This window comes from Cucumis melo, chromosome 1 (genome assembly GCF_025177605.1).
Source record: "Cucumis melo cultivar AY chromosome 1, USDA_Cmelo_AY_1.0, whole genome shotgun sequence".
In the NCBI taxonomy this organism is placed as follows: domain Eukaryota; kingdom Viridiplantae; phylum Streptophyta; class Magnoliopsida; order Cucurbitales; family Cucurbitaceae; genus Cucumis; species Cucumis melo.
Genome location: NC_066857.1, coordinates 21,671,226 through 21,698,124, shown reverse-complemented (window position 1 = coordinate 21,698,124; position 26,899 = coordinate 21,671,226). Strand labels below are relative to the sequence as shown.

Below are 26,899 nucleotides of genomic sequence, written 5' to 3'. Positions count from 1 at the left end.
AAAATCGATAGTGAGGGAGATGTTGCCGCCATTATCGCCATATTTCCAAAACGACGAAAGAAGAGAAATAGATCAAGACAATGAAAAGGCCGTCATAGGATAGAGAGTTTGTGCACCTCTCGCATGCATTCTAAGAAAGGTTCTCCAACAGCAAGCAACAGCTTAAGGTGACCCAAGAGAAATTGATGGGGCTGATGGAAGAAAATGAAAAAAATGTGAGGAGAGAAAGAAAGAAATTGAAAAGCTAAGCAAGCAAGTTGAGACACTGTTCTCTAAGTAGAGGGAGATAAGGGGACAAGACGTCGAGCGTGCTAAAGAGCTCAAAGTTAAGTTAGAGACGATGAGCCCTAAGGAAATTAAACAGGCATCGCCAAAGAAGACCACGAAGAAGGATACCGCCAGGCCTATAAAGAAAATGAAGGTTGGTACTTCTAGACCTGAGGGAGGCCAACCTGGCGACGAGGGGGGCGAGGTCCAAAGCGCTAGCATCTCCAGAGAAGTAAAGGTCGAGAAGGGCTAAAAGAATTGATCGTAGAGGTAGGGTCATGAGATATGCAACAATTAATATGCAAGATTGCAAGAATTGAATTGACAAGTAATATGTGTAGCTACATGAATAAATCGATTGCAATTAAAAAATGAGAAGAGGTTGGCCTATCGAAATGACTCTTCCAACAAATTTGTAACCCAAGCTTACCATAGTAGAGGCAAGTCAAGGTCGAACTTGTAGGAACTAGTGGCTACAATTATTAGAATCTAAATCTCAAGAAAAGAATTTACTAGTAACTTCAAGAAAACAAAAAATTATAGGAATACAATCTTTGAGTTTTGTAATGTTCAAGAAACTAAGTTCGGATCTGATTATGAAAGAAGATTTGTTCTTCAAAAAATCATAGTTAACTCAGTATTAAGATTAAGTTACCTAGGTCGTCAATAATTGGAATAGTTAGTTTTATATAGTTGACGTTATAACGTAAAAGTGACTATTTTCATGGTTTCAGTATTATTTAAACTTTTTACATAAGATGCCTCCACTTTCATGTCTCCATATGAACGATTCAGGATCACATTGTTTGTACCAACTACAAAACGGCCGCAACCATAGTGTTCCCAACCTAAGGCGCCCAAATTTATTCATATACTATAAACTGCTTAGGCTATATACTCGAATTTGATTCATGTTTATGTCTCTACATAAAGTTCAAATTTATACTAGATAGCCTCAAAATCTTAATTTATTCGATACAAAATTATAGTATTTCATTTTCACTAATAAGTCTTCAATAACAACTTTATTGAACAAAACTTGATTTTAAATTACAAACTACGAATTTTATGACAAAATTCCAACATGCATTTATATATGTGTATCTGGTTGTTTTAAATGACAACTATTGAAAACGTTTTCAAATATAGCAAAATAACGTTGTCAACCCTGATACACATCCATATTTAGAAGCAATTCTAAAAATATTGTACACTTAACTATGATTTTTTTCAAATATAACAAAATGTAAATTGCAATCCATCACTAATTGATGGTAACATTTTTCAATATTTATAAATAAAATGACTAATTTTTCTATTTTTGAAAAACAAACTTACAAATATCATATAACTAAATTATAACTTTTTTACGGCAATTCAACGACTAAAAATTCTTCAAGAAATGTGCTTATCACTATGATTTTATGTGACGGCAGTTCGAAATCAAACATATAAAAGTAGGATTTTCTATTGAGAATATATTTCAAACAGAATGCTTTGAAAGGTGAATGGCAATTGATCCTTCAGTTTTAGGCCAAGATTTACCCCATAGTGAATCCTTTTATCACGACTTTTAGGTTAAGATTTACCCCGTAGTGAATACTTTGGTCATGAGTTCTATGCCAAGATTTACCCACATCGGTTGTATAATAGAGCCTGATTGATCAATTAGTTAATCCAAATTTAACTGTTGCTAATTATTTAATGTTGATAGTATCAAAGTTCAATGTAAAAAAACTTATTTATTTCTATTAATTGATTAATTAATTAATACAACATTAAGCTAAACATACTAATGTCAGTTATAATCGCATCAAAATTGTTGCCTTACATTTAATTAATTAATTAGAACTCACTGTTAAAAAAAATGTAAACGTATTATATTGAATGTATTATTTCATATTAATTGGAAGTATAAAATTATAAATACTATTTCACGTTCCTAATCCGGACATTATCCTAAATTGCGATTTCAAATAAATTGAAAATTGCTTTTTATTTATTGATTGATTTATTAAAAAAAAAGTGTACAATGAAGAAGTAGAATCATTTTTTTTATTTAGTAAGGAAGGTGTACAAACTAAAGGCTTTCTTGACCAAATACATTTCCTCTCTATCACAATACTTCTCTTGCAATAACAAAAAATACCATGTTTTTCTCTTCAAGCCTTCTTCATATTCAGTCGCATTGTCCCTTTTCTCTTGCACAGATGTTCTTGTGCCAACCCTCCGTTTCCCTTACCTGTTCATTTGAGCAACATATAGAATGTTACATTGAAACAGCACCTATAACTATAAATCAGAGTACACGACAGAATCCAACTGTATGAGCAGCAATACATAACTCTAAATGTCTAAATGTTAAGAAATAACTAGCGTGAAAGATAAGACTTTCTATATCCGTGAGTCTTCAGGCCTGTTTACAACATCTCAACTAATCTTACAGGACAACTTACCTAATTCTACAATATTTGGTCTCAAAGAAGCTCGTAGGAAATTAATTCCTAGGTAGATGACCACTATGTATTGAGCCCAAGACCTCTTCTTAGTTATTGAGATTTTACCTCTAGGCCAATTCAAGATGTGAGTCTTAATAACCACGTTTAAGTTTAAAGGGAATGGATAGTGCTAGGGAATGGATAGTGCTAGGGAATGGATAGTGCAGCAAACGATGAAAGAGCATCCGATCAAGAAAAAGAAAATATTGGAATGCTCGTGAATGCAACACAATTTACTAGTAACAAATTCCCATATCTAAGCCGATCCTTCCTAAAATTTCCCAAGACTTCATATGGAGAGAGATGTACACTGAAGCCTTTCATTACTTACAATTATAGTTTCCACAGGTTTGCTCCACTTAACAAACTCAAAATAGAGATGGATAAGATAACTGAACTTTACTCAGTCACTTAGAATAACAAAAAAATTTATTAGAAATCCATTCAGAAAATCTATGCCTAGAATTGTGGCTATAAAAATTCACCATTACAATATAATGGAAGTAAAGGATCGATTTATACTTCTTTTACGTTGAAGATTATTTTATATAATATGCTGTCAAGAAAATGCAGAACTTCAAAATTATTTTACCCACTTGCAAGAAAACTGTAGATGAGGGAAAATAACAGCAAAGGTAGGATCCAATACACAGCATTCCCTCTAGGAACTTAAAAAATGATTAAAAGGATTCTAATAATAAGACAACATTTCATGTAACACTGCAATCCCCTTTATTTTCTTAGATAAATCAGTATAATGCCTTATCTACGAACACTGAGACTGAAATCATGCTCTTTGGAATCAAGTCAATGAAAAACTGGAAAGGCACAACTTTGCTTTCTAATATTCCTTTGTAAGAGCTTATTACCTACTGACTTGTTCAAAGCATAGCTATATATACCCTCTCTTTGTAAACCTTTCGCATCCAAGTGAGAGTGCATTCAAAGACGAATTCAGAAAGTGAGTCTTAGCTGTCTTTCGTAAATGTCATTGTTTGGAGAAGAAAAACTAGCAAAAAGAGGACCTAAAAGACCAAAATCAATGCCAAACCGCACTTTTAAAAACTGAACCAACACAATACGAGAGAACCAAAACCTTGGACAAGAAAACAAGAAAAACTCAAAGAACTGAGCCCAAACCAAAAGTAACAAACACCAAGCAGAGAAGCAGAACGGAGCCTCAAAACATCAAGCAGGAACCATTAAGCCCGAACTACAAATACAATAGAGCAACTAAACATCAAAACAAATGCCTTAGTGATTGAAGGGAAGAATTTTACATATCTTGAGACCACCAGTTTCGATTAAGAGAAGCATATTTTCTAAGCACTCATGAGGGAAGAGAATGAGAAATCTCTGTCACTTAAAATAACGAGACTAAATCATCTCCAAAAGAATCTCCTGCAGTAGTATCATTCATAATAGTTTCCATAAACTTAAAAGTACATTGCACACTACTCAAACTAACTTCACCGCAGTCATTAACATAATGTGAGAGAGAAGGCGAATGAGTTGTATCCTTAACGAATGAATTAATCCTTGAGGTTGTTTGAAAGCTAGAATGTAATCAAGATTATTGAGAGTCAAATGGGTGCTGAAATGCGAATTTGGCTTTACACCCAGCTTCGGGTATTCACCCAGTGTTTAATGTCCCCTTATCGAAGAAAGTTGCTAGTAACAATCTTCCCATTCTGCCTCTTCCTCTGTGGCACCTGATTTGACATTTGTGTTACAACCAGTTGAGGTATTGGGATTGCATAACTCCCCCAAAGAAGAAAGGCATCTAAGAAGTTTTAATTCATTGGGAACATACTTGCCAATCGATGCAACATGAGAAATGTTGTTTTCGATGATCAATAATCAATTTCTTGAATTCCACCTTGAGGACAAGGTGACTCTTTAAAGGGTGGATAATGATAGACCCCGATCACTAAGGTTTATACGAGGAGACACGCGAAAAAGAGTAGAGATAATATGTAACGATAAATAGGGTAATTTGAAGTAGTTATATGTGGGCCCATAGGAATATTGTTTGTTAGGAGTCCTTAAGTGAGACGTTATATAGGGAGACCTATGTTTACCGACGGATTTAGTTGAGGGGGCCGTGAATTTAGTATAGTTCTTAGTCCCCTCAACTTTATGCTCTTTAAATATATATATAAACTGAAATAATACCTATATTATAAGATAACCTAGTAGTAAAATTATCTTCCAACCCCCTCTAGACTCAGGTTCAAGCCCCACTTTTTATAAAATTTTTGGATCCACCACTATCTATGTGTGGGATGTGGTATCGAAAATTACCATTGCAGTTCTCATTTGAGCCAATCGAAGAGAAAGGGCGCTCTCGAATCTTCCCTTGTGTGTTGATAAATTAATTGACAAGACCCTTCATTTTCTTTCTTGGATAAGAATCCATCTAATTGACCAAATCTCGACAATATTTCCATTGTGGGAAAGTTCGACATCCATCAAATGGTCGCCTTTCCATAAAAACTCTAGGAAGAACCGAAGATGGGAAGAATTGGGAGAAGGAAACAAGTGAGGGCTCTGAAGTAGAAGATATAACTTACATAAGGGGTGTTTGGTTTGAGTTTTTTTTCTTTTAGAGTTGAGTTAAGTTGGTAATTATTACATGAGGGAGGAATTAGAGGAGTTGACACAAATAACGAGGTAAGAAATGTGAGTTAATAAGGTGAAAAATGTGAGTTAACACGAATAACAAAGTAATAAACCTCTTCAATTATTGGTACATCCAAACGGTGAGTGCATTTTTTTACCCACTCAAATGTAACTTACTTAGGGGGTGTTTGGTTTGAGTTTTTCTTTTTTTGGAGTTGACTTAAGTTGGTAATTATTACATGAGGGAGTAATTAGAGGAGTTGATACAGATAACGAGGTAAGAAATGTGAGTTAATAAGGTGAGAAATGTGAGTTAACACAAATAACGAAGTAATTGTCTTATAGGTACACCCAAATTGTAAGTGCATTTTTTTACCCATGCAACTTAACTCAACTTGGGTGTCAAGTGCCCCCTTAGAGCCAAAAGGAACGACTACATCTACCTATGATTCAGAGGCTACTCTTAACTCCAAATACCGATATGCGCACTTATGCCACCATTGAGAATCCCACCTTGGAAAAACCAAGGGAACTCACGCTCCATATAAGATAGATGGATAATTCCTCTCATTGCCAATTGGTTTCAAGATGAAATTTCATACTATCAAATATGGCATCAAAGCTTATTAAACCCAAACCTGCTTTCGGTCTGTACCGTTGGTAAACCCAAAGAGACACCATCTTGAGGGGGCATGTTAAACAATTGAAAATCACATATTGGAAAAACCAAGGGCACTCACACTCCTTATAAGATAGATGCACTATTCCCCTAATTGCCAATTGGTTTTGAGATGGAACCTCATACTATCAGCCACACTTTGTTGAAAACAAGATGTAAAATTAATAGAAAAATTTGCAATGTGACAATGCCAAAGTTGATCGTGAGAGCTGTGAAAATATTATATCCAAGAACCTTGTCAACACTTTAAATTTAGTAATAGAATCTCTTCAATCATTAATTGACCCAAAGATGTCTGAGTCTGTGTGAGTCCAAATTTAAATATTAGATCATCCAACAGAGCCGCTTTATGGAAATCCAAAAGTAGTAGAAGAGTTAATATTTTGGTTTGGATTATGAGTTCTAGCTCCCTCAACTGTCCGGCCCTTCTCCAACACAAACTTTTAAGCCCATTATTCATCCCCAACAATCTATCCTCTTTGTTTTGCTGGCAGTGAAGACCTACAGTATCTTTCTTTTTTATTGTTCCTTTTCCAGCAAGTGTTGGTGGAAGCTCTTTTCGTATTTTAATGTGTTGTGGGTCTTTGGGCATTCGTACTGTGAATCTTGCAAGTGTTGAGAGGTCCCTCACTATCGTCTAAAGCATAAGTACTATGCCATCAGAATTTTGGTTTGAGCAGGTTTGAGCATAATCAAGGAATCTTTCACAACAAAGTCATTGATTGGTCAGATCGCGTTAGTTTAGCAGGCTACTTTCATCTTCATGGTGCTCACAATCCAAGACTTTCACGATTACTCCATCCTAAGATGTATCCCTAAATTGGAATGGTTATATCTCTTCAGTTTAATTGTCTTTTTATTTATATTTATGAAGTCTTATGATGAATTGCTTTAAGATCTATGAAATTTGATCAAGGATGTTTTTTGGATTTGGGATATGATGAATTGCTTTAAGATCTATGAAATTTGCAGCCTAAGTATTCTTGAGGAGAATCCTTCAAGGATCAGGATCACGAATCTTTTACTCGAATAAATAACATTCTTCATAAATGAGGGAGACTCCAATTTATAGAGTTTTATGATAGTGAATACTGTGAATAGTAGTGAGTTGTTCACTATTGGCTGTTTTGCTAGGAAAAGAAGCAGATATGTCAAGCTTTATCAGTTCAATAAAGTTTGATGCAAAGAAATTTGATGAAAGGATGAACTTCGACTTGAAGTAACAGCAATTCCAGGATGTGTTGATACAAGCCGAGTTACACAAGTGCAAGTTAAGCAGTGAGAGTGTTCTAGTGAAGTCCAAGAGAGATTCTAGTAGAAGTTCAAAGATGGCCTTTAAGATAAAGATAAGTTGTTATGGATGTGGACAGTCTTAGCACATGAAAAACAAAGCAGGTTCGTCAAATGGCTCTAGATCGGATGCTGATGGTGTCTTTCTCGTCAGAGGAGACAATGACTTCCTCTGAAGAAGACGAAATTCATTCTCATGGTATGCCATGATAGAGCTTGCAATGTTAGCAGTTCCACAAGTTTCCACATAGCATTGACTTGGCTATTATGCAAGGTGTATGGTGGAAGTTACGTCGATGATTGAAGAACTTCTAGGTGAGCTAAGTAGGTGGAAGTTTCACCATAAATACCAGCAAGGTTTATCGGCATGTGACAAAACAGGAAATTCTTGAAAGGTGGTATTCCAAGTGGTTTACTCTCTATAGTGGACTGATTTATAATTCTCTAAGTTGGGAATTGTGATTGTCGGTGGATTCTTCAAACATCTTGCCAAGGAGGTAATTTGTTGAGTTTTTCAACATGTAGGTTGTCCCACCCACATCAATTATTTTATAAGAAGGTGGGTGACTCCAAGCCTATAAAAGGAGTCCAACTCCTTTGTTTACAATATCTCCATTAGAAACACTTTAAGCTTTAGTGTGTTAACTCTAATTAAATTCCTTTTGTATTCTCTATTTGGAGAGTGGGTAAAAGGTGTGACCAAAAGCTTTGAGAGAGTATTCTTGTAACTAGGGTTAAGAGAGAAAATTATTCTTCGTGATTGTAGCAATTTTTCATGTAGTGGACCATGGTTTTTCTCCAAATTGGGAGTTTCCACATAAATTCTAGTATTTTTAGCTTTTATTGCTTTCTTCAATTTCTGTCATTTTTCTTGCTTATTACTACTATAAAATTGGAAGGTTTTGTCTAAACAGAGTCTCCTCCTCAAATTGTGACATATCATGAACTCCAAGGTCACAATTTCCTCCAACGGAATCAATCAGTTTTCATGTTTATTTGTGGTCGAGGTAAAGATAATCATTTAACTGGGAATACTCCAACACCGGATATTAAGGATCCAAAATCTGGATCATTGAAAACAAATGATCATTTGGTAATGTCTCGGCTAATAAATTCTATGGCTACAGATGTTGGTAAAAACATCCTATTGTGCCAAACAAAAAAAGAAATATGGGATGCTGCCCGTGATATTTATTCTAGCACGGCCAACAGGATCTTGATGTCACTCAGTATTTTAATCTTCTTGTACGAAACTAGCAACAACTAGATATATATGAGACATGAATGAAAATCTTCTGATGACTTGGCTTTGTTCAGAAAGATAATTGAAAAGAAGAGGATGGTAACTTGGTAGGGTTCCTTTTGGGTCTTAACAAGAAGCTAGATGATGTTAGGGGAAGAATAATGAGTGCAAAAAATTTACCATCATTTAGAGAAGCATATGCAGAAGTTCAGCGTTATGAAAGTAGAAAACACTTAATGATGCCTGAGAATGGGTCTTCTGCTTTTGTTAATAATCATTCTCCTCATCAATCTAAACTTGATCCTAAATATAGCAAGTGCATTTTTCTAGGTTATGCATCTCACCAAGGGGTACAGATGTTATTCACCAATTACTAAAAAAATGTATACCTCCATGGATATCACATTCTATAAAAATCAATCTTTCTTCCCCAAGTTTAAATTCAGGGGGAGAATATGAGAAAACTTGAGGCATTGGATGTGAAGTCTTTCTCCGTAACTCATACTAGTACTATCACCGCTGAAATCTCATCTGCTACCATAAATGAGCCAGTTTTTACTGAGTCTGACCATCGTTCCCTGAAGCTTCACGAAACCAAACATCTATTGTTTATAAGAGAAGAAGAGAGGCTACCTCACACGACTAACAATGCCAATCACCAGAACCAGATTCATTATCTCAGAATTCTACTGAAGAGATGTTACTTATATAGCACGTTTGATTGATGATTCAACCCTACCAATTGCTCAGAGAAAAGGTGTTAGAAGTTGCACCACTCACTCTATTGAAAAATATGTTGCCTAGGGGAAATTGCATCTTTCTTATCGAGTATTTGTGACTCAGTTGGATAGAATTCAAATCACACAAACCATTCATGATGCACTTAAAAGATCCAAAATGGAAAAAAGAACTGGATGAAGATATTAGAGCTCGCGAGACTACTAGAACATGGACTCTTACAAGTCTACCACATGGAAAAAAATCTTGTTGGCTGCAAATGGATTTTTACAGTTGTACAAATCGAACCAAAGTGTGGAATGATTTAAAGCCAGACTTGCTGCCAAAGGCTTTACCAATCATATGGTATAGATTACCCAGAAACATTTACTCCAATGGCGAAGTTGAATAATGTTTGTGTTCTGTTGTCCCTAGCTGTAAATTTGGCCTCTTCACCAACTTGATATCAAAAATGTCTTCTTGAATGGTGATCTCGAAGAAGTTATATATGCAAATGTTAAGGCTCTTCAACCTGAAACTCAAAAAGAACCCAACAATATAAAACAGAGACAGCACTCTGCTATAATATATTGCAATAACAAAAAAGAGTTCTACAAGTCACAATATAATCAAAAGACGAACATAAATGCCAAACATTTACAAACAAAGATGGAAATAAATCCAACTCCTTCAAGAAGGTTGGAAACTTCTCCCCCAACAGCTTTTACCAAAATAAAACCTACTTTTGCAATCCCCAAAACATTTTCCTTTTATACCAACATTTTCCTTTTATACCAACATCACTATGGGTCCCTCAGGTGATTTCCTCCTTTCCAATAGCCTTCCCGATTGTATTCTTTGGTGAATTTACCTTCTTGCCCTTCCTTTTGTACATATGAAGGATCAAAGGCCTAACATTACCACTCAGCTCAAAACGCACCTTGACCTCAAGGTGGAATGTAGAGAATTATTGGTTCATAAGGTAGACTAATTCCCATGTTGCTTCGCTGTCCAATAACACTTTCCATTTCACTAGCTACTCATTTGCCCCTAACTCTCCATTCCACCCCATGCCACTTCTCCTATTCTTTCCACAATTCGATAACGTCCATAAAACTTGGAGGATAATTTTTCACAATTCTTCCTAGCCAAAGAAGGTTGACGATAGGGTCTCAACTTCAAGAAAACTTCATCCTCCACTTGAAAATTCAGCTCTTTCCGACACAAATCTGCTTGTTTCCTCATTCTATTATGTGCTAGCAACAAGTTCTCCTTGAAAGCATTGATTGTTGAATCCCTATCTTCGAGAAGCTGTTCCGCACAATTATTTGTTGATTTTTTTTCCCATGAGAAATCGGCAGGGGTGATGGTCTTCCATAAACAATTTGGTAGGGAGTGGTTTTTGTGGAAGCATAGAAAATTGCATTGTACCATAGTTCTGCCCATGGAATGCATTTGTTCCGTTTAGATGGTTATTTGTTGCAAAAACATCTTAGAAATGTCTCTAAGCATCGATTGACCCTCTCTATTTGCCCATCAGTTTGGAGATGGAATGTAGTACTCCTTTTCAACACAGTCCCCATAGCAAAAAGGCGTTCCTTCCAAAAATTACTAAGAAAAATCTTATTGCAATCTGTAATAATAGACTTTGGAATTCCATGTTTACTTACCACCCTTTCAAAGAAAACCTTAGTAACTTGTTTTACAGTGAAGGGATGTTAGGCAATAAAAGGGTCGAACTTTCTTAAGCAGTCCACCACAACCATTATGGAATCATACCCTCCTTTTGGTAATCTCTCAATTAAATCCATTGTCCAGTCTTCAAGGATTAACTCAGAGAATGGTAAGGGTTGGAGAAGCACTATGTGAGAAAGCAATAGACTCTCAAAATCATATCCCAATAATTTAACGAGCCATTTTTAAAACTGAGGTTGGACCTCCCTCTGCTCAATCAAGAACTTCAATGTCTTTTGATCTAATATAACAGTAAATTTCCTTCCCAACAAATAATGTCTCCGTTTCTAAATAGCCATCACAACTGCCATCAACTCTCTCATAAATGGACTTCGTTTGAGCTTGTGGCGCAAGTTTTTTACTGAAATAAGCAACCAGTCTAGAGTTTTAGGATAACACTGCTACCAATCCAAACCCTGAAGCATCCATCGATGACAAAAGGTAGTAAAAATTCGAGCTAATACAGGAACTGAAACCATTGCCTTTTTCAATGCTTCAAAATCCCAAGTGGCTACCTCATTCCAGTGAGAAGCATTTTTCTAAAGTAATTTAGTGAGAGGAGCTGCAATATCACCAGTAATATCATGTTAAACCCAAAAAACCCCAGAGCTCTGACACATCTTTAGGTCTTGGCAAATTAACCATACCTATTACTTTCTCCCCCATTTGTTTCAACCCCCTTGCTTGATATCCAATGTCCCAGATATTGTTATCCACGAGTGACCGAATACAAACTTCTTCCGATTGGCAAATAGCTTATTATCTCTCAGAATATTGAATACCACTCCCAAATGCTTTTCCTGTGTTGTTATGAATATTGAATACTACTTCCAAATGTTTTTCCGTGTTGTTATGTCAGTACTGTACACCTAGATATCATCAAAGAACACTAGTATTGGTAAGGCCGTCTTGTGAGCGAAACACCATTTTTTCTGTCTTCCTCTCTCATTCTAATCTAATGATACCTCGAGCGGAGATCCAACTTTGAGAAAATTGTTGTACCATGAAGCACATGAAGCAATTCCTCTATCACCGGAATGAGAAATTTATCAGCCGTGGTCACTCGGTTCAGTTTATGGTAATCCACACAAAAACGCCATCTCCCATCTTCTTTTTTACTAACACAGCTCGAATATGGGCTTCTACTCAATTGAATTATCCCCACTTGCAACATCTCGATAACTAACTTCTTGTTCACTTCTTTTTGGACATAACCATATTTGTGTGGCCTTACGTTGATGGGTTTCTGCCCTTCCAATGAAAGAAATCAATGATCAATGACCCCCTTCGATGGCATTTCCTTGGGTGTCGCAAAGATATCTTCATAATATTTTAGTAATGATTGTATCATTGGAATGTCTTCGTCGTGCCCTTTTCCTAATTTCTCTTTCACTACCAACACCCTCTTCAACTTCCATATTTTGGAACTCAATCAGAACCCTTGATCCTTTTCATCCCAAGTTTTTGTAATCATTTTAAGAGAACATTCAGTTGTGGTTAGCAACGGATCTCTCTCGAGTATAATCATCTTATTCCCAACCATAAACGCTACGAACTTCCATACCCACGATTCCCAGTTCACCCCTATAAATATCGGCATCTCTAACTTCTTGTACTTGCTTTTATCATTCGATCCTCCTCCTAGATTGTTCATCGTTTCCAACTCATCAACTTTTCATTCATCTTGAATTCTAACCCATCTGATGTACTAGACTCCGTTTGTGGAGCTATTCTCCTTCATCTCTTTGGCAAGCCTCTCAACACTTATCTTTAGTGCGAGGGTCATTTCCTTAATTCCCATCATCTCCTTCTCATTGTTCTCCATTCTCTCTTCTAACTATTTTTGAGCCACGGCTCATGTTCTCCCCAAGATGTTAAGGCTCTTCAACCTGAAACTTAGAAAGAACCCAACAATGGCAAAACAATGGCAGCACTCTGCTATAATTTATTGCAGTAACCAATAGTTCTACAATTCACAATATAATCAAAAGATTAACACAAATGGAAAGCAATTACAAAGATGGAAATAAACCCAGCTTCTTCGAGAAGGCTGGAAACTTCTCCTCTAAAAGCTTACAGCAGCTTTTACCAAAATAAAACCTACTTTTGCAATCCATGAAACATTCTTCTTTTATACCAACATCACTATGGGTCCCTCGGGCGATTTCCTCCTTCTAATAGCCTTCTTGATTGTATTTTTTGGTGAACTTCCTTTCTTGCCTTTTCTTGTGTACGTATGAAGGATCAAAGGCCTAATAGCAAATTCCTCTCAAAATGGAAGACATCTCTAATGGTAATCTGGTATGCAAGTTGAGAAAGCCTTTGTGTGGTTTAAAGTAATCTCTGCGTGCATGGTTTGACAAGTTCACCAAAGCACTTATTAGAGGTGCTTGCTATCAATGTCAAGCCGGTCATACCTTGTTTGTGAAATCCTCAAATGTCAAAATAGCAATTTTAGCTCTATATGTAGATGTTATCATTACTAGGAATGACCACGAAGAGATTCTCAACCTTAAAACGCCACTTGCAACTGAGTTTGAAATCGAAGACTTGGAAAGTTTGAGATACATTTTAGGCATGGAGGTGGCTCAATCCAAGATGGTATTGTAATTTCACAGAGAAATACATTCTTAACCTACTAAAGGAGACAGGAAATCTTGGGTGTAGATCTGCAGAAACACTTGATTCTTTTTCTTTTTTTTTGAAACGGAGACAAGCTTCTTTATTAATGTAAAATTCGAAGTACAAGAGAAATATACAATGAGAATAATAGAGAAGCGTAAAAGAGAGGAGGGAGGGGATCAAGAGGCGCACCCAAACATCTCAACTAGATTGACACGCCTATAGCGCCAACATCATATCCCAAAAAAATCCAAAGACCATAAAAAGTCCAAGTCCAGTAATTACAGCAAAGCAAAACAGCCAAAACGGTCAAAAATAAAGCTGAAGAAAAAAAAACAATATGAGAAATGAACTAAAAACAAAAAAGACTGGTTTTCCAAAACAGCAAACCGGCATATCTTGGTAATGTGGAAGGTATAGGAGGATCAGTAGCAGATTAATCATAAAGCTCGGGGAAAATAGCCAAGTTTAAACTTGAATGGAATAATCATGGATTTAAATTTAGTTTAAACCAAAGTATCAAAAACATCTATGGATTTAAATTTAGTTGTAAACCAAAGTGAAGAGACTACTCCAATTGACGGGAATGCATCAAAGACTGGTGGGTAAGTTAATTTACCTCTCATATCAAAACAGACATTGTGTACTCTATGAGCATTGTGAACCAATATATGAACAACCCTAATGAGCAACATCTTTAAGTAGTGAAGAGAACTTCGAGATACTTGAAAAGCACTCCAGGTCATGGACTGTGATTCAAAAAGTTATTGAATAGATTGGTTGAACTTGATACCAATGCTAGTTGGGCAGGAGAATTAACTTATCGCAAGCTACAGCTGACCATTGCTCCTATGTTTGGGGAAACTTAGTCAATTGGAGAAGTAAAAAACAAACAGTTGTGACAATAAGTAGTGCGGAGGCCGAACATAGAGCTCTTGTTATCGGTCTTTGCAAAGGAATGGGGGATTTAGAAATTGTTGACAGAACTAAAAATTGATACTCAAAACTCGATTAAAATGTTCTGTGCCAGCCAATCAACCATTAGTATTACAAAAAATCTTGTGCATCATGACTGAACAAAACATATAGGACTTAATCATCACTTCATATTTGAGAATGTTAACAGTAACAAAGTGGAATTGTCTTATATGTTCTCTCGTCGTCAAATTGCCGATATTCTCACGAACATTACCAAGGAAAACTTTTGAAGATTTCAAGTCCAAGCTTGGCTTGTACTCCATATACAACCCAACTTGAGGGGGACTGCGGATTTATTCCTTATTTATGAAATATTTGCTTTTTCCTTTCTCTCAGATGTTTATAGTTGAAACAGATGGATCTGGTTTGGAGTAGGTGTGGTTTTAATGCAACATCAACGACCCTTAGTCTATTACAGTCAAGCTCTACTATTGGCTCCTCGGCTCAAGACAGTGTATGAAAGGGAACTCATTCTGTCGTATTGGCACGACATAAATGATAACCATACTTGTTGGGAAAAAGGTTTGTTGTGTGTACAGATCAAAAAAACTTGAAATTTCTGCTTGAACAAGTCATTGGAGGGGAATATCAAAAATGGATCGTCAAGCTCATAGGGTATGATTTTGTGATTGAATATAGGAAGGGATTGGAAAATAAACCGCTAATGCGCTTCCAAGGTTGTTGCCTGTAGCATTGGAATTAAGTCTTTAGAGTGTTGTTGGGGAAACAAATACTACTACTTTTATAGACCCAGTGGCTGAAAAAGAAACTTTCGATACTGTATCGACCCTGTTGCTTAATGTCCCACACTGCCCAACACCTCATGTTTCTAATTTAAGCAAGGAAGTGGGATCTAATATGCCTATATTTCCTATCCCCAAAGAATTGGCTGATGATTTATCTATACAAATTTCACCATATGAGGTGTAGGGTTTGCAAAAGGCTCCTAGTGGGGTACAAGACTTAGAAGTATTAATTCAATGGGACAACAACCCACCGAACGATGCAATGTGGGAGAAAGCGAACCTCGTGAAAGAGCAATTTCCGAAATTCCATCTTAAGAACAAGGAGACTCTTTAGGAGGCAAGTAATGATAGGCCCCCGATAGTAACTGTGTATTCACCTAAGAATAAGAAGAAGGGGTGACGGGGGAGTTGGTGAAAATGAGAAGGATGGGCTCTTCAGAAATATTGTTAGTTTTGGGCCAGTTAGTTTTTTATCACTTTTTTTCCTTTCCTTTTTGTTTGTAAGGGATGGAGGCATCTTTTAGCTAGAAATTGTAATTGGTTCTCTTGAAAGAATTATGGAGAGATTGGGAAGCTCTTGAACCCTTTCCCGGTTGTTGATAAATAAAACTGTGGCTAAGCCCTAAAATTTTATTACATGTAGGCAGAAAGGGAACAAACATAGAATATTAACTAATGGCCCAATTAACCCCTATTCTTCTTACATCAGAAACTCAAACTTTTGAAGTGACAATGGCAGCAACGACATAGTTTCAGATGTACAATGATGATTGATGACACAGACACGGGGAAATCAATCGGGATTAGAGCAATCACAAAGGAAGGTGAAGAGAATAAAGGAAGGAGAAAGAACTGGGACAGGGGAGAAGGCTTTGTTGTGATCTACTATAAAAAATTACAACTTACGGTTTTAAACGTTGGGACTTTGCCCTTATTAAGTTTCCTTAAGTGGCCTTGTATGTTTTAACGTACTGGCCAATTAGTCATTTAGTTTCTATGCACTATTTAAATTTAACTTCAATTGAATGGTATCTTTTCTTCATTCACGTTTTTCTTTCCTTTTTTTTCCTGAATTTAGGTTAGTAAAAAAATTTATAGTATTTTGGGTTTAATTTTTAAATATTATCTAAAAGAAATAACGTCTGTGTTCTACATTTTTAGAGATGTTAGGATCGTCTTGTTTGGGTATCATGTTCGTGCTTTATAGTGAATAAGTTGCACCAGCTTAGGGGAGATGGTCCTATATGGCACATATTCGTAGACCAAATTTGTGAGATTTTCCGTAGGAGAAATTTGACCTTTCGGTAAGAATCTAAATAGCTTGGGTCAATGAGAAGTCACCCATGTCGGATAGAAGTGATCTTACAAAAGAAAAGGAACCATTTAGGCTATGGAGCCAAACCCAAGTATCTTCCGCTAGGGAGAGAACAATCAGTTCAAGACTGTAAGAAAGGTCTAAAGCTTCCATATCCGTCAAATGCCTCCCAAAAATGATTTCCTAAAAGAGGTTTGTGGTGTTCCAAACCTCTTGTACAATGGAATTCTTGCAGTGAAATAGTCTGTACAGTAAGGGGAAACCTGAACCAAAGGGAGAATTTGTAAGCCATGGGTCAGCCCAAAAGTATGTAGATGCACCATTCCCAACCACTTAACAAATTCTATTAGTCACTGATTGTTGATGCTTAACAACCGATTTCCAGGGCCTTTCGCACGAGATAAAGAAGGCCAATCAAATAGGTAGGTGTCATATTTCCCTTTGATGAGCCTACTCCACAGGGCATATTTTTCAAATGATTATAACCCACGCCCATTTTTCTAGGAGAGCATTGTTTTTTGTCTTTTAAGGAGTCTATGACCAGTCCACCTTTAACTAAAGGGAAGATGAAAAGCATTGTCATAGAGACTACGTAATTTCACTCTTCTCTCTCTTTTTCCTTCTCTCCCGGACTTTTCCCCACCAACATTTTCATATATTTGTTTCTCTGGCGAAAAAGCAAGGAATGGAAGTAGAAAGCATCAGGGTTTTCAGTCTTCCTACTGCATATGTCGAGCATGATTTATTCCAAGATGAAGATTTTGAGGCAAATAAAATGCTGCCATTATCAAGCTCTCAACTCTGCTGATTTCAAGAGGCCATCAAGGATCTTTGTCAGAGTGCTAAAAGACAATGGCATAAATATTTCTACAAGAAAGGAAGAATAGACAATGGCATAACAGAAATCTCAAGATTCAGATCAGAGAAAGGTTGGGTGCTAAGATTCAAATTTTGGCCCCGAACAGGAGGAAGATCATTCGTAAACATCCTTTTGGGTAAGGACAAACAGGGGTGGAAAATATTTCTCAATATGTCCAAGAGTTTCAAATCAAAGCATGATTACAAATACGGTATTCAGAACAAAGCAAGCTGAAAATGTGTCTTTCTGAAGATGCAAACAGGCCGCAAGAAAAAAAAGATGGATAGCTTTGTGGACAAGGTCCAACCAAAAAAGGAATACTTTGTTTTGGACCCGACAAAACAGAGCAATCATCATCAGTGAATAATCCAGAATTCAAAGGTCATCAGAACAGATTTTAATACTTTATGGGTTTTCACTCGTCCTTTTAAGTTCAATAGTTGGGTAGAGATTAAAGAAACGTTGCACACATACTTTCAATCGAGGGTTATCATCAATCCATTGTTTGCAGAGAATGCTCTAGTTGATATAGATCAAGAATCATTAGAAGAACTTGTGGAACAACCTGGGAAATGGCAGAAATTTGGCACCTTTCATCTAAGGCTCGAAAAGTGGGATATGGTAGCATACAGCAGACCTCTGTATGCAAAGGGATATGGTGGGTGGATTTCAATTAAGAACCTCCCTTTAAACTACTGGAGTAATGTGACATTTGAATTTGTTATGGCTTATTTCAGGGGTTTAGCAGACATCTCCATGGAAACTTCAAATTTTTTAAATATATCAGAAGCAGAACGCAAGTCAAAAAAAACCTTTGTGGGTTCACTCCAGCAACAATAGAAATCAATAAGAAAAGAGAGGAAACATTTTCTTAAATTTTGGTGATATCTCATCAGCCACTCCACCAAGCAAAGTCAAAGGGAATTATTTGTTTGTGATTTTTCAAACCCAGTTGATGGTGTTAGATTAAAGCAAGTTTTGAAGGATGAAGAGGTTGAAAGTAATCCATTGAGTGTTAAGTTTGAATTCCTTTTGCCAGAAAAGTTGCATCCACAGTTTGCCAGAAGCCCTTTTGTCAAATCAGTAAATTTCAGCAAGTTGAAGCTTTAGAATCAATCGGAGAACACTCAGAAGCAGAAGTTGCTTGCCGGAGCAGTCCTTGATTCCGCCAGTAAATCCTTAGTTCCTACAGACCGGAAAATTGAGACCTTGCTCGAAGAGAAGCCTCAAGTCCTTGAGCACTCATTTTCTGTTCAGTCATCCAAGAGTCGGTTGGGTTCCCCACGTTTTTTTAAAATTGCAGCAATGAATTAAATTCAAAAGAAATACAAAGGTCATCTGATTCAGCTTCCCCATGTTTTGTACTGCCAGGTTCTTTTGATCAAGAGAGAGAATTTAAATTTGGCTTTAATGAAAAAGGTAACTCTTTACAATTGGCTTGCCCCATCTCTAGAAATTCAATAGACAAATTAGCTGAAGAGTCACTTTTAAATAAGAGCAAAATTTTGAAGCATGGAAGGAGTAAAGCCGTAGAAGTTGAAGAGGAGCAATTGAGGAAAAAGAAAGATCCGACTGAGCCTCCTTTATTGCTCATGGAAAATCCAAGGGCCAATCATGATTCATTCTATTCTTCTTCCTTCTCTTCTTCGGCCAGATTAGGTAAAAGAGAAAATGCTAAAAGCCATTCAAAATGAAAGCTCCTTTCATGAACCTCAAACCATTCCCAAAACATTTTGTTAGAAGAAATAGGTTGAAGGAGGATAAAAAGAGATTCACAAAGGCAAAGTTCATTTCAGATCAAAATCCCGATCTTTTAGAATCAAATTGTGCCCATCTTCAAGCCCATTCTTTTTCAAACAGGTTAGTTTGACAGAGTACGATCCATCCACATTTTAAATACTCTATTTTTTCTTTACCTCATTCAAAGGTAAATTTCTTGAGAGTTTCTCCTAGCCAAACTCCGGTCCTCTTATCGAAAAAGAAGCAGTGAGAGAGGTGATCATTTGATTAGATTACATGAGAAGGAAGATCAATTGTTGAAAGACCCTTTAGAAACTGATCTAAATTCTTTATTTCAGACTGAGGAAGATTTAACCTTTGAGAAAAAAGCCTCTGGAACTCCCTCACAAGCTCATCAATGTTGTATTCCATATCTGAAGTCCTTTGTTAAGAAATATGGGTTAGTTTTGGCTTGAGCACTGAAAGTAGATATGTTTTCTGGTTCCTCAGACATTTAATCTTAAAAATTGAATGAGATTCCCATGATTATCAGGGCTTATGGGAAGGATTGTTGAAGCAAGATATTGGTTTTATGTAAAGTGAAAGATTTCATGTTTGGCCTTTTCCTTTGTACTTTATTTCTTCCTTCCTTTCAGAATTTTGTTCGAAGAATTGGAGCTTTGATGGGATTTTCCAAATAGTACGCGTGCAGTTTTTTTGATGGAAGATTTCAGCAAGACTTCCAGAGCACAGGATTCTATTTCTAAATCAAGCTTGAAGCATCTCGGCTGTTACCTTTTCTTGGCGTTTTCCTGTCCATTCATTCTTGAAGCTATTTGTGATTAAGATTTTAGCTGATTTGGAGCTCCTTGTTGAAAGTTTTTTCACTTGCTTTGTATTTTCTTCTTCTTGTTTTGCTCGGGTTCTAGAGGGTATTGTCTAGCTCGTTGAAATTTTATTATGTTCTCTCTTGTCTCGGTTTATGTTGTATCGGTTCTTTTTGTCCTATTTGCTCTTTGTATATCTCTTGTACTTTGAGCTTTAGTTTCTTTTATTTATATTAATAAAGAGACTCATTTCCATTTCAAAAAGAAATAAAGGAAAGATGATGTCGCTCCATTTGATAAGGTTGCAATGTTTGCACCCAACTTAATCTTTTCTTTTTCTTTTCTTTTTTTTTTTTTTTTTTGAAAAAGGAAATGAGCCTCTTAATTAAGATGATGAATAAACAATACAAAGAGATGAAGTGTCGTGACTGTCTAGCTGAACTCATAAAGCTTCTCCACAGTTCGTCCAACCTTGCTAAGCATGCAGAAAAGTGGGAGATAAAAAATGGTCAGGCAGAGTGACCTATTAGAGCGTGCCACTCCACTCTCTTTAGATTATATAATTAGAGCCCCACCTTTGGAATCACTTCTACAGTGCATTTGGCCCTCAAACCGTTGCCACAAATCTTGCTACAATCGAGGAGTTCCTCATCAATTCATCGTTGTAAAGTAAAGGGCACTTTTCATGGAAAGTTGGGGTGTGCTCCATTAGAGAGTGTTTGGGGAAGAAATGATAAATTTTTAGTATGCCCTTGTTTGTTTGAAAAAGAAACAGGGGCGTATGGAGAGGCTTCAATCACAACAGAATCAACATAAATGCCAAAGAATTCGTTGGAGATTTATGTTTCGAGTCCAGAAAGATTCTCAAAGAGGAAACCACCTTTAGGAGGTTTTGAAGAGGTTGCTCGGTTTAAAAAAGTAGTGAGAAGAATGGTGTCGTCGGCAAATTGTAAGTGGTTGATAGAGACATCACCTTTACCAACTGAAAAACCTTTAATGTCGCCATCTGATAATTTTATATAATATATTGAATGTTCAAAATAATTGACATACATAATGACCTTTTACACGAGGGAATAAATAGTTTTCAAAGAAACCACAAAGAAAAATATATAAATGGGAAATACCAAAAGAGGAAAACAATGATGGACAATAATAATAATAATCCATAAACCCTAATTTCCTTTTAACACCCTCCACCCTCAAACTCAAGTGGGTAGAATGATGAACAACTTGAATTTGCAAAGAAAATCCTCAAAACAAACCAGTGAATCTAGTATAGAATCAGAAACCTACAAGGAACCAAACACGCAAAGAAATTCTAGGCTGAAAACAGAAACCCACAAAGAATGGAACCAAAAACACATGGGCTAGAAACATAGATCCTCATTTAGAGATCTCTAACAAAACCCATGAAAGACTAATTTTAAGACGAAACAAAAACCCATAATTTTGTTCTTTTCCCTTCTTTTTCGATTTTCCATAGCTAAAAATAGACTAAATAGGACCAACTAGAACAAACTAATTAAATCAAACCAAACAAACTAATTGAACCAAGATTCTTTTAATTACAAAAAGCACTAGGTCCCCAAATCGTGCAACATATGTGATTCACCCAAACAGCAGCAATGCACGACTAGATCAGAGCACGACAGCCACACAAATGAAGAAGGGCGAAGCAGTCAGGAGGTGGCGAATTTAGGAGCAAAACGACGTGGATGCAAACAGACTGATCTGCAAACTCATAGATCTGGACAGCGTGAATGTGGGCGGCTGTATCGGTGTTAGGCATGCGTGTGCAACAACGTTGAGTAGCAGCAAAAGGCAGCAGATGGCAGCTGAATCTGGTAGCGACTAGGTTGGTGGTATATGAGAATGGATGGAGAAGGCACACAACAATGGATTTGAATGAAAGGACAAGGCGCATGGGTCTGCCTCTATCAGTGACTAGTTAAATTGATGGGGCAGAGGTTAAACAAGGTTGTGGTGGCTAGCATTCAATGAAACAAAACTTGATGCTCCAATACCATGATAATTTTATATAATATATTGAATATTCACAATATTGAGAGTACACAATGACCTTTTAGATAGAGGAATAAATAGACCTCAAAGAAACAACAAAAGAAAAATACATGAATGGTAAATACCAAAAAGGAAATTAATAATAAAAAATAATAACAATCCATAAACCCTAATTTCCTTTTAACATTCTCCATCATTAAGAAGCAGACAACCAAGGCTGTCCATTATCATAATGAAAAAGGAAAGGGAACAAACAGTGTGCCAAGATATTTTCAAGACAAGAATAATAAATGCAAGCCTAAAAGAAATATACATTTGCCTCATTCCTAAGAGTTAGATACCTATTTCGTGGGAGATTATAGACCAATGAACCTCATCACTTGTCTCTAGATCATTGCAGTTTTTTAAGAAATAGAAACAACTTTCATAGAGATAAAAAAATTAAAGAATACACAAAAGAAGGTGCCCTAGTAAAGAAATGGGCTCCAACTATACAATATAGATCTAGAATAGTTACAAAAGGTCTACAAGATTGATGCCCAAAGGAAAATATATTCTCTGACAAGGGACGGTACATCACTGGATCCCTCCCCATCCCTTGGAAGTCTAAACATTCTATATTCTAATTGCCCCAAAGAACCAAAAAAATATTCCACATCCTGACAAGCCACAGATAACGATCCTTCCCAAGAAACAGTGGATGGAGGATAAACTCCCCTATCATAATACTAGTGTCCATTAGAAAGTGGATTCTCCAAAACCTCGATGTCTTCAAATATATTTATTGAACTTTCTCATTCCTTATGTTTGTCTTCCCAACAACGATCATTCATGAGCCCATCTGGTGTTGTTCAAATTGCCACCAACACCAATACACCAAATAATACAGAAAACAGTTTTGGTCAAAAATGTTTCCCCTCCCTGTATTCAGTAGGACCATAAACATTAGTTATCCAACAGGTTTTCTCTCTCTCTCTCTCTCTCTCTCTCTCTTCTTTTGGAAATGAGTAAAAATTAAGCTAACAAAGTATACCTCCTTTTATGATTTCAATAGTTGAAACCTTTCTTTCACCCCACATTAATAAAAGGCCACCTAATTTGCTAAGGGATTCAACATGAACCCAACCAATCTCCCTAGAGCTCCATAAAAATTTGATAAACATGGAAGGTCAAAATATAATCTTTTTCATTCTTGTCGGGCATTGATTCTGGAGGAATCTTCTTGGTGCTACACATTTAGATTTATCTACAAGACCATGAGTACTCCAAGATATAAATATCATTGCTCATTCAAACAAGGAGGCCTCTATTAGGAGAATACCCAATGAGTTTCATGAGGAATCTGCCCCAATTGCAATCCAAAAATTTTGACAATAGAAGCAACTTGGTATTTGAGAAGGAGATGATGAAAATTTGGTTTCCTATGACTGTTTTAATTCCTCAACAGCGCCTACTACTCAAATTGATTTTACATGATTTCCATGATTGTTTTAAAGAATTATCATCAAGTAACAAGGAAACTGTATCTGTCAGGCATGCAATATATGAACAGTTTCTGGGAGAGTGTACAACCTTCCAACAAAGTAAACAGTTAGCTACATGACCTGTGGGCCGTGGAGCTTTTTGCAGCCCAAAAAAACTCCTGTACTGAGTAGAGGAGGATATATCAATAAATATTATGGAGAACCCCAACTGGCTGGGAGGTTGTAAATAATTTTGATGGCACTGGACACATTTAATATACATGCATTGCACCATTTACAATACAGATAATACTCATCACAGATCATATATTGAATTTGAAGCAAAATGGAATTGAAAGAGGAGAAAAATTAATATACTGCAACCAAGTTTAGCGCACTAACTCTCCATGTTGTCAGTTTAATATATAAAGGGAACCATAAATATTCAGCTGCAGAAAAAAGCACGATGATTACCTGCCTCCTTTGTTGCTGATTTCTTGAACTGCATTCACGCCCAGGCCAGAAGCTTGCAAAGGAACAGCACAGCAACCAAATGAGGCATTTGAAATCACTGGAAAATTTTCAGTACTACTAATTACAATTGCTGCAGAGGAAGATGGAACACCCACGCACATTCCATCAACACGAATTTTAGGATTGCAATCAGGCATTCTCTTCAATTTTGAATTCCTCTTACTATACTTCAACAGGTAACGTTTGGTTGTATCTCTCCTCCTATATTTGAAGAAATAGTGATAGGGCTTTGCAATGCACCTCTCATCCCTAGGTAGATCATACTTATCTTGTGTGGGTGACAATTGAGACTCGGAGCATAAACTGTCATAATTGCAACCGGCATTGGTTAATTTAATTGAGCTGCTCTTCATTTCTTTTTCTGGTGTCAGTTCCACATTCACAGACTCAGAATCACACTTTACGGGGCAACCATTGCCCTTTACACGCATCAGATCTTTACCCAGGAATTCTAAATGGTTATTTTCTAATGGTGAGACATGATCTTTAGCCGTGACTGAAGGCTCAGAAGCAGTATTATCAGGAGAGTTGCATATATTGTTATTTACCAAAACTGGAGGTGCTTTAAAGAAATCAAACTCCCCGCTAAATAGTGCTCCTGCGGATGTCTCACCATCATCCACCCTCGTATTATCAAAATCCATGTAGTTTGAGTTCGTTGAACACAAATTCTTGGAAAATCTTGGAGAACTATTCATAGCTCGGTGCAACTGAATTGCCAACTCTGCATCCTCAGCAGAGTCCCCAGATTCTTTTGCAGCACTTTCATCCCTTTGCGCGACCAAATTTAAGGCATCACTGGCCAAGGCAGAAGCCCTCCTAGCAACAGCAGCCTTTTTCAGCGCATGTTCCCTAGCTCTAACCGCAGCGTCAACTTTCTTCTCCACCAAACAATTTGCATCCTTGACTAATGCACTTAAAGATTTGCAGTTTCCACTAGTTGAGACCTTAGAACTCCGCAAATCCGAAACATTAACATTCTTTCTCCTAATTTTCCTACTTCTCAATACCGCCCTCGCTGTTACAATTGGTTTAGGAACCCAACAATCAATACAAACAGAAAACACAGAACCCGAAGAGGAATAGGACCAAGGAGCAACTCTACTATACTGAGAAAAACATTCTCTATGAACCCGACGGTTACACTCACAGCAAATAAAAGAATCGCCTGTCGAGTCAGCAAAACAGTAAGAACAAACCTGGGAAGATTCGACAAGAGAGAAGCACTTCTTACAAAGAAGAACAATACGCCACTCGCTGTAGAGGGAATTAAGCCTGGAACGACCGTCAACGGTATCAATACGAAATCCACAAGAATGGCATTCCGAAAAATTAGGCAAATCTCGAGTTTTCTTTTGAGGACAAGGGAGTGAGGGGTTTGGGATTAGAGTTGGGTTGAGAGGAGCGGAAGAGGAAGAAGAAAGAGAAGGTGGGGGTGGTGGCGTTGGCGGTAATCGTCGTCTAACGAAGGTTTTGTGCTCTTTCTTTACAATTTTAACAGCGGATTCCATGGAAGAATTGGGTATAGATTGAATTGGGCGGAATTCATGGACGTCGGAGGAGAGAATTAGGGTTTATAGTAAGAAAGAACGGGAGTAAATGGGTTTTGCCATAGGGTGGCTGAAGGATCGTCGATTGGAGAATGGAAGAAGGTTTGGTACCTTAAAATTTTCATAAAATAAGAAAAACAAAAAAAAAACTCTTTTATTTCATTGCAGTATTTTTACATGAAGCTTTCCTAAATATAACGAAATATTTGGAGTACGTAACAATCCCATAAATTTAATCGATTTCTTCTACTTCTTTTGTTTTTTTGATTCGGGTAACCATATATATTTCTTTTTATCGTTTTTTTCTCTGTTTTAAATAGTATATTTCTTGTCATATATATTTCTTTATATCGTCTTTTAATTCCGAAAAAATTAGTTAGACATTCAAATTATAGTAATCAAAACTAAAAGATTATGTATAAAAATATTTTAAAAAATCGTTTATACCAAATTTTTGAAAAAAAAGTTATTTAGATTTGGGATACTAAATCTAAACGATTGCATAACCAAATTTAAACAATCGTGTAGCTAAATCTAAACGATCGTATACCAAATTTTGAAAAAAAAATAGTTTAGATTTAGGATAGTCAAATCTAAACGTCGTCTAGCCAAATCTAAATAATCATGCAACCCAATTAATTAAATGAGTAACAAATTAGTTAAATCTAAACAATCGTCTAGCAAATCGCGTTACCAAATATATTACCAGCATTGTTGACCGGCATTTTTGGTATTTTACACGTTGGGCCTCTTGGCTTTTTTTATTTTCGGAATTGTTCTTGTATAGTGTAAATACTTTGCCTTTTTTTATATTTTTTAAAAGACCCATTTCTGTAACTTATTTACGAGTGACCTTTTTCTCACAATGATTACCCCTTAAAATCATTTATTCAATAAACATTTTTTAAAATTTTGAAAATTTTGTTCTCTTCCTCCAACCATTCCATATGCGATCATCTTCAATGCAACATCAACATTCCATTATTTCCAACGTATACCCTACTAGCATCGTCGAATGTTATTAGACCTTACCAATAATGGAACAAAGAAAATCACTCTCAGTTATTCAATTTTATTCTCATTCTTTACTCGTCATTTTCTTCTCCAATTCTTGTCTCTAAGTTTCAAGTTAAACTTATCTTTGTCCATTACTTTCATCCTTGTTCAATTTCGAAAGAAGGGACTAACGAACCAAACGAAGAGAATCTAAA

The 26,899-nt window shown here is 36.4% G+C and overlaps 1 protein-coding gene across 5 annotated transcripts; it reads right to left on the bottom strand.

Moving 5' to 3' along the window:
* Window positions 1-2,244: 2,244 nt before the first annotated feature.
* LOC103489686 (uncharacterized) lies at window positions 2,245-25,880 on the bottom strand. 5 transcript variants are annotated; one of them, XM_051079234.1, is made up of 3 exons: window positions 24,079-25,846; window positions 23,714-23,783; window positions 2,245-2,509 (listed from the first exon to the last, which is right to left on the bottom strand). In XM_051079234.1, the coding sequence occupies exons 1-3, from the start codon at window positions 25,647-25,649 to the stop codon at window positions 2,447-2,449; spliced, it is 1,704 nt and encodes a 567-aa protein (XP_050935191.1). In that variant the 5' UTR covers window positions 25,650-25,846; the 3' UTR covers window positions 2,245-2,446. The 5 variants fall into 5 exon arrangements, with proteins under 5 accessions (XP_050935191.1, XP_050935182.1, XP_050935187.1 ...); XM_051079225.1 differs by lacking the exon at window positions 23,714-23,783 and adding an exon at window positions 9,673-9,848; XM_051079230.1 differs by lacking the exon at window positions 23,714-23,783 and adding an exon at window positions 9,694-9,848.
* Window positions 25,881-26,899: the final 1,019 nt, after the last annotated feature.

Coding starts and splice junctions, on each gene's coding strand:
- LOC103489686 (XM_051079225.1), bottom strand. CDS start 25,649: ATGGAATCCGCTGTTAAAATTGTAAAGAAAGAGCACAAAACCTTCGTT. Junction 9,849..24,078: donor ATCAGCAACAAAGGAGGCAG/GTAATCATCGTG, acceptor TTTGAGTTTCAG/GTTGAAGAGCCTTAACATTT.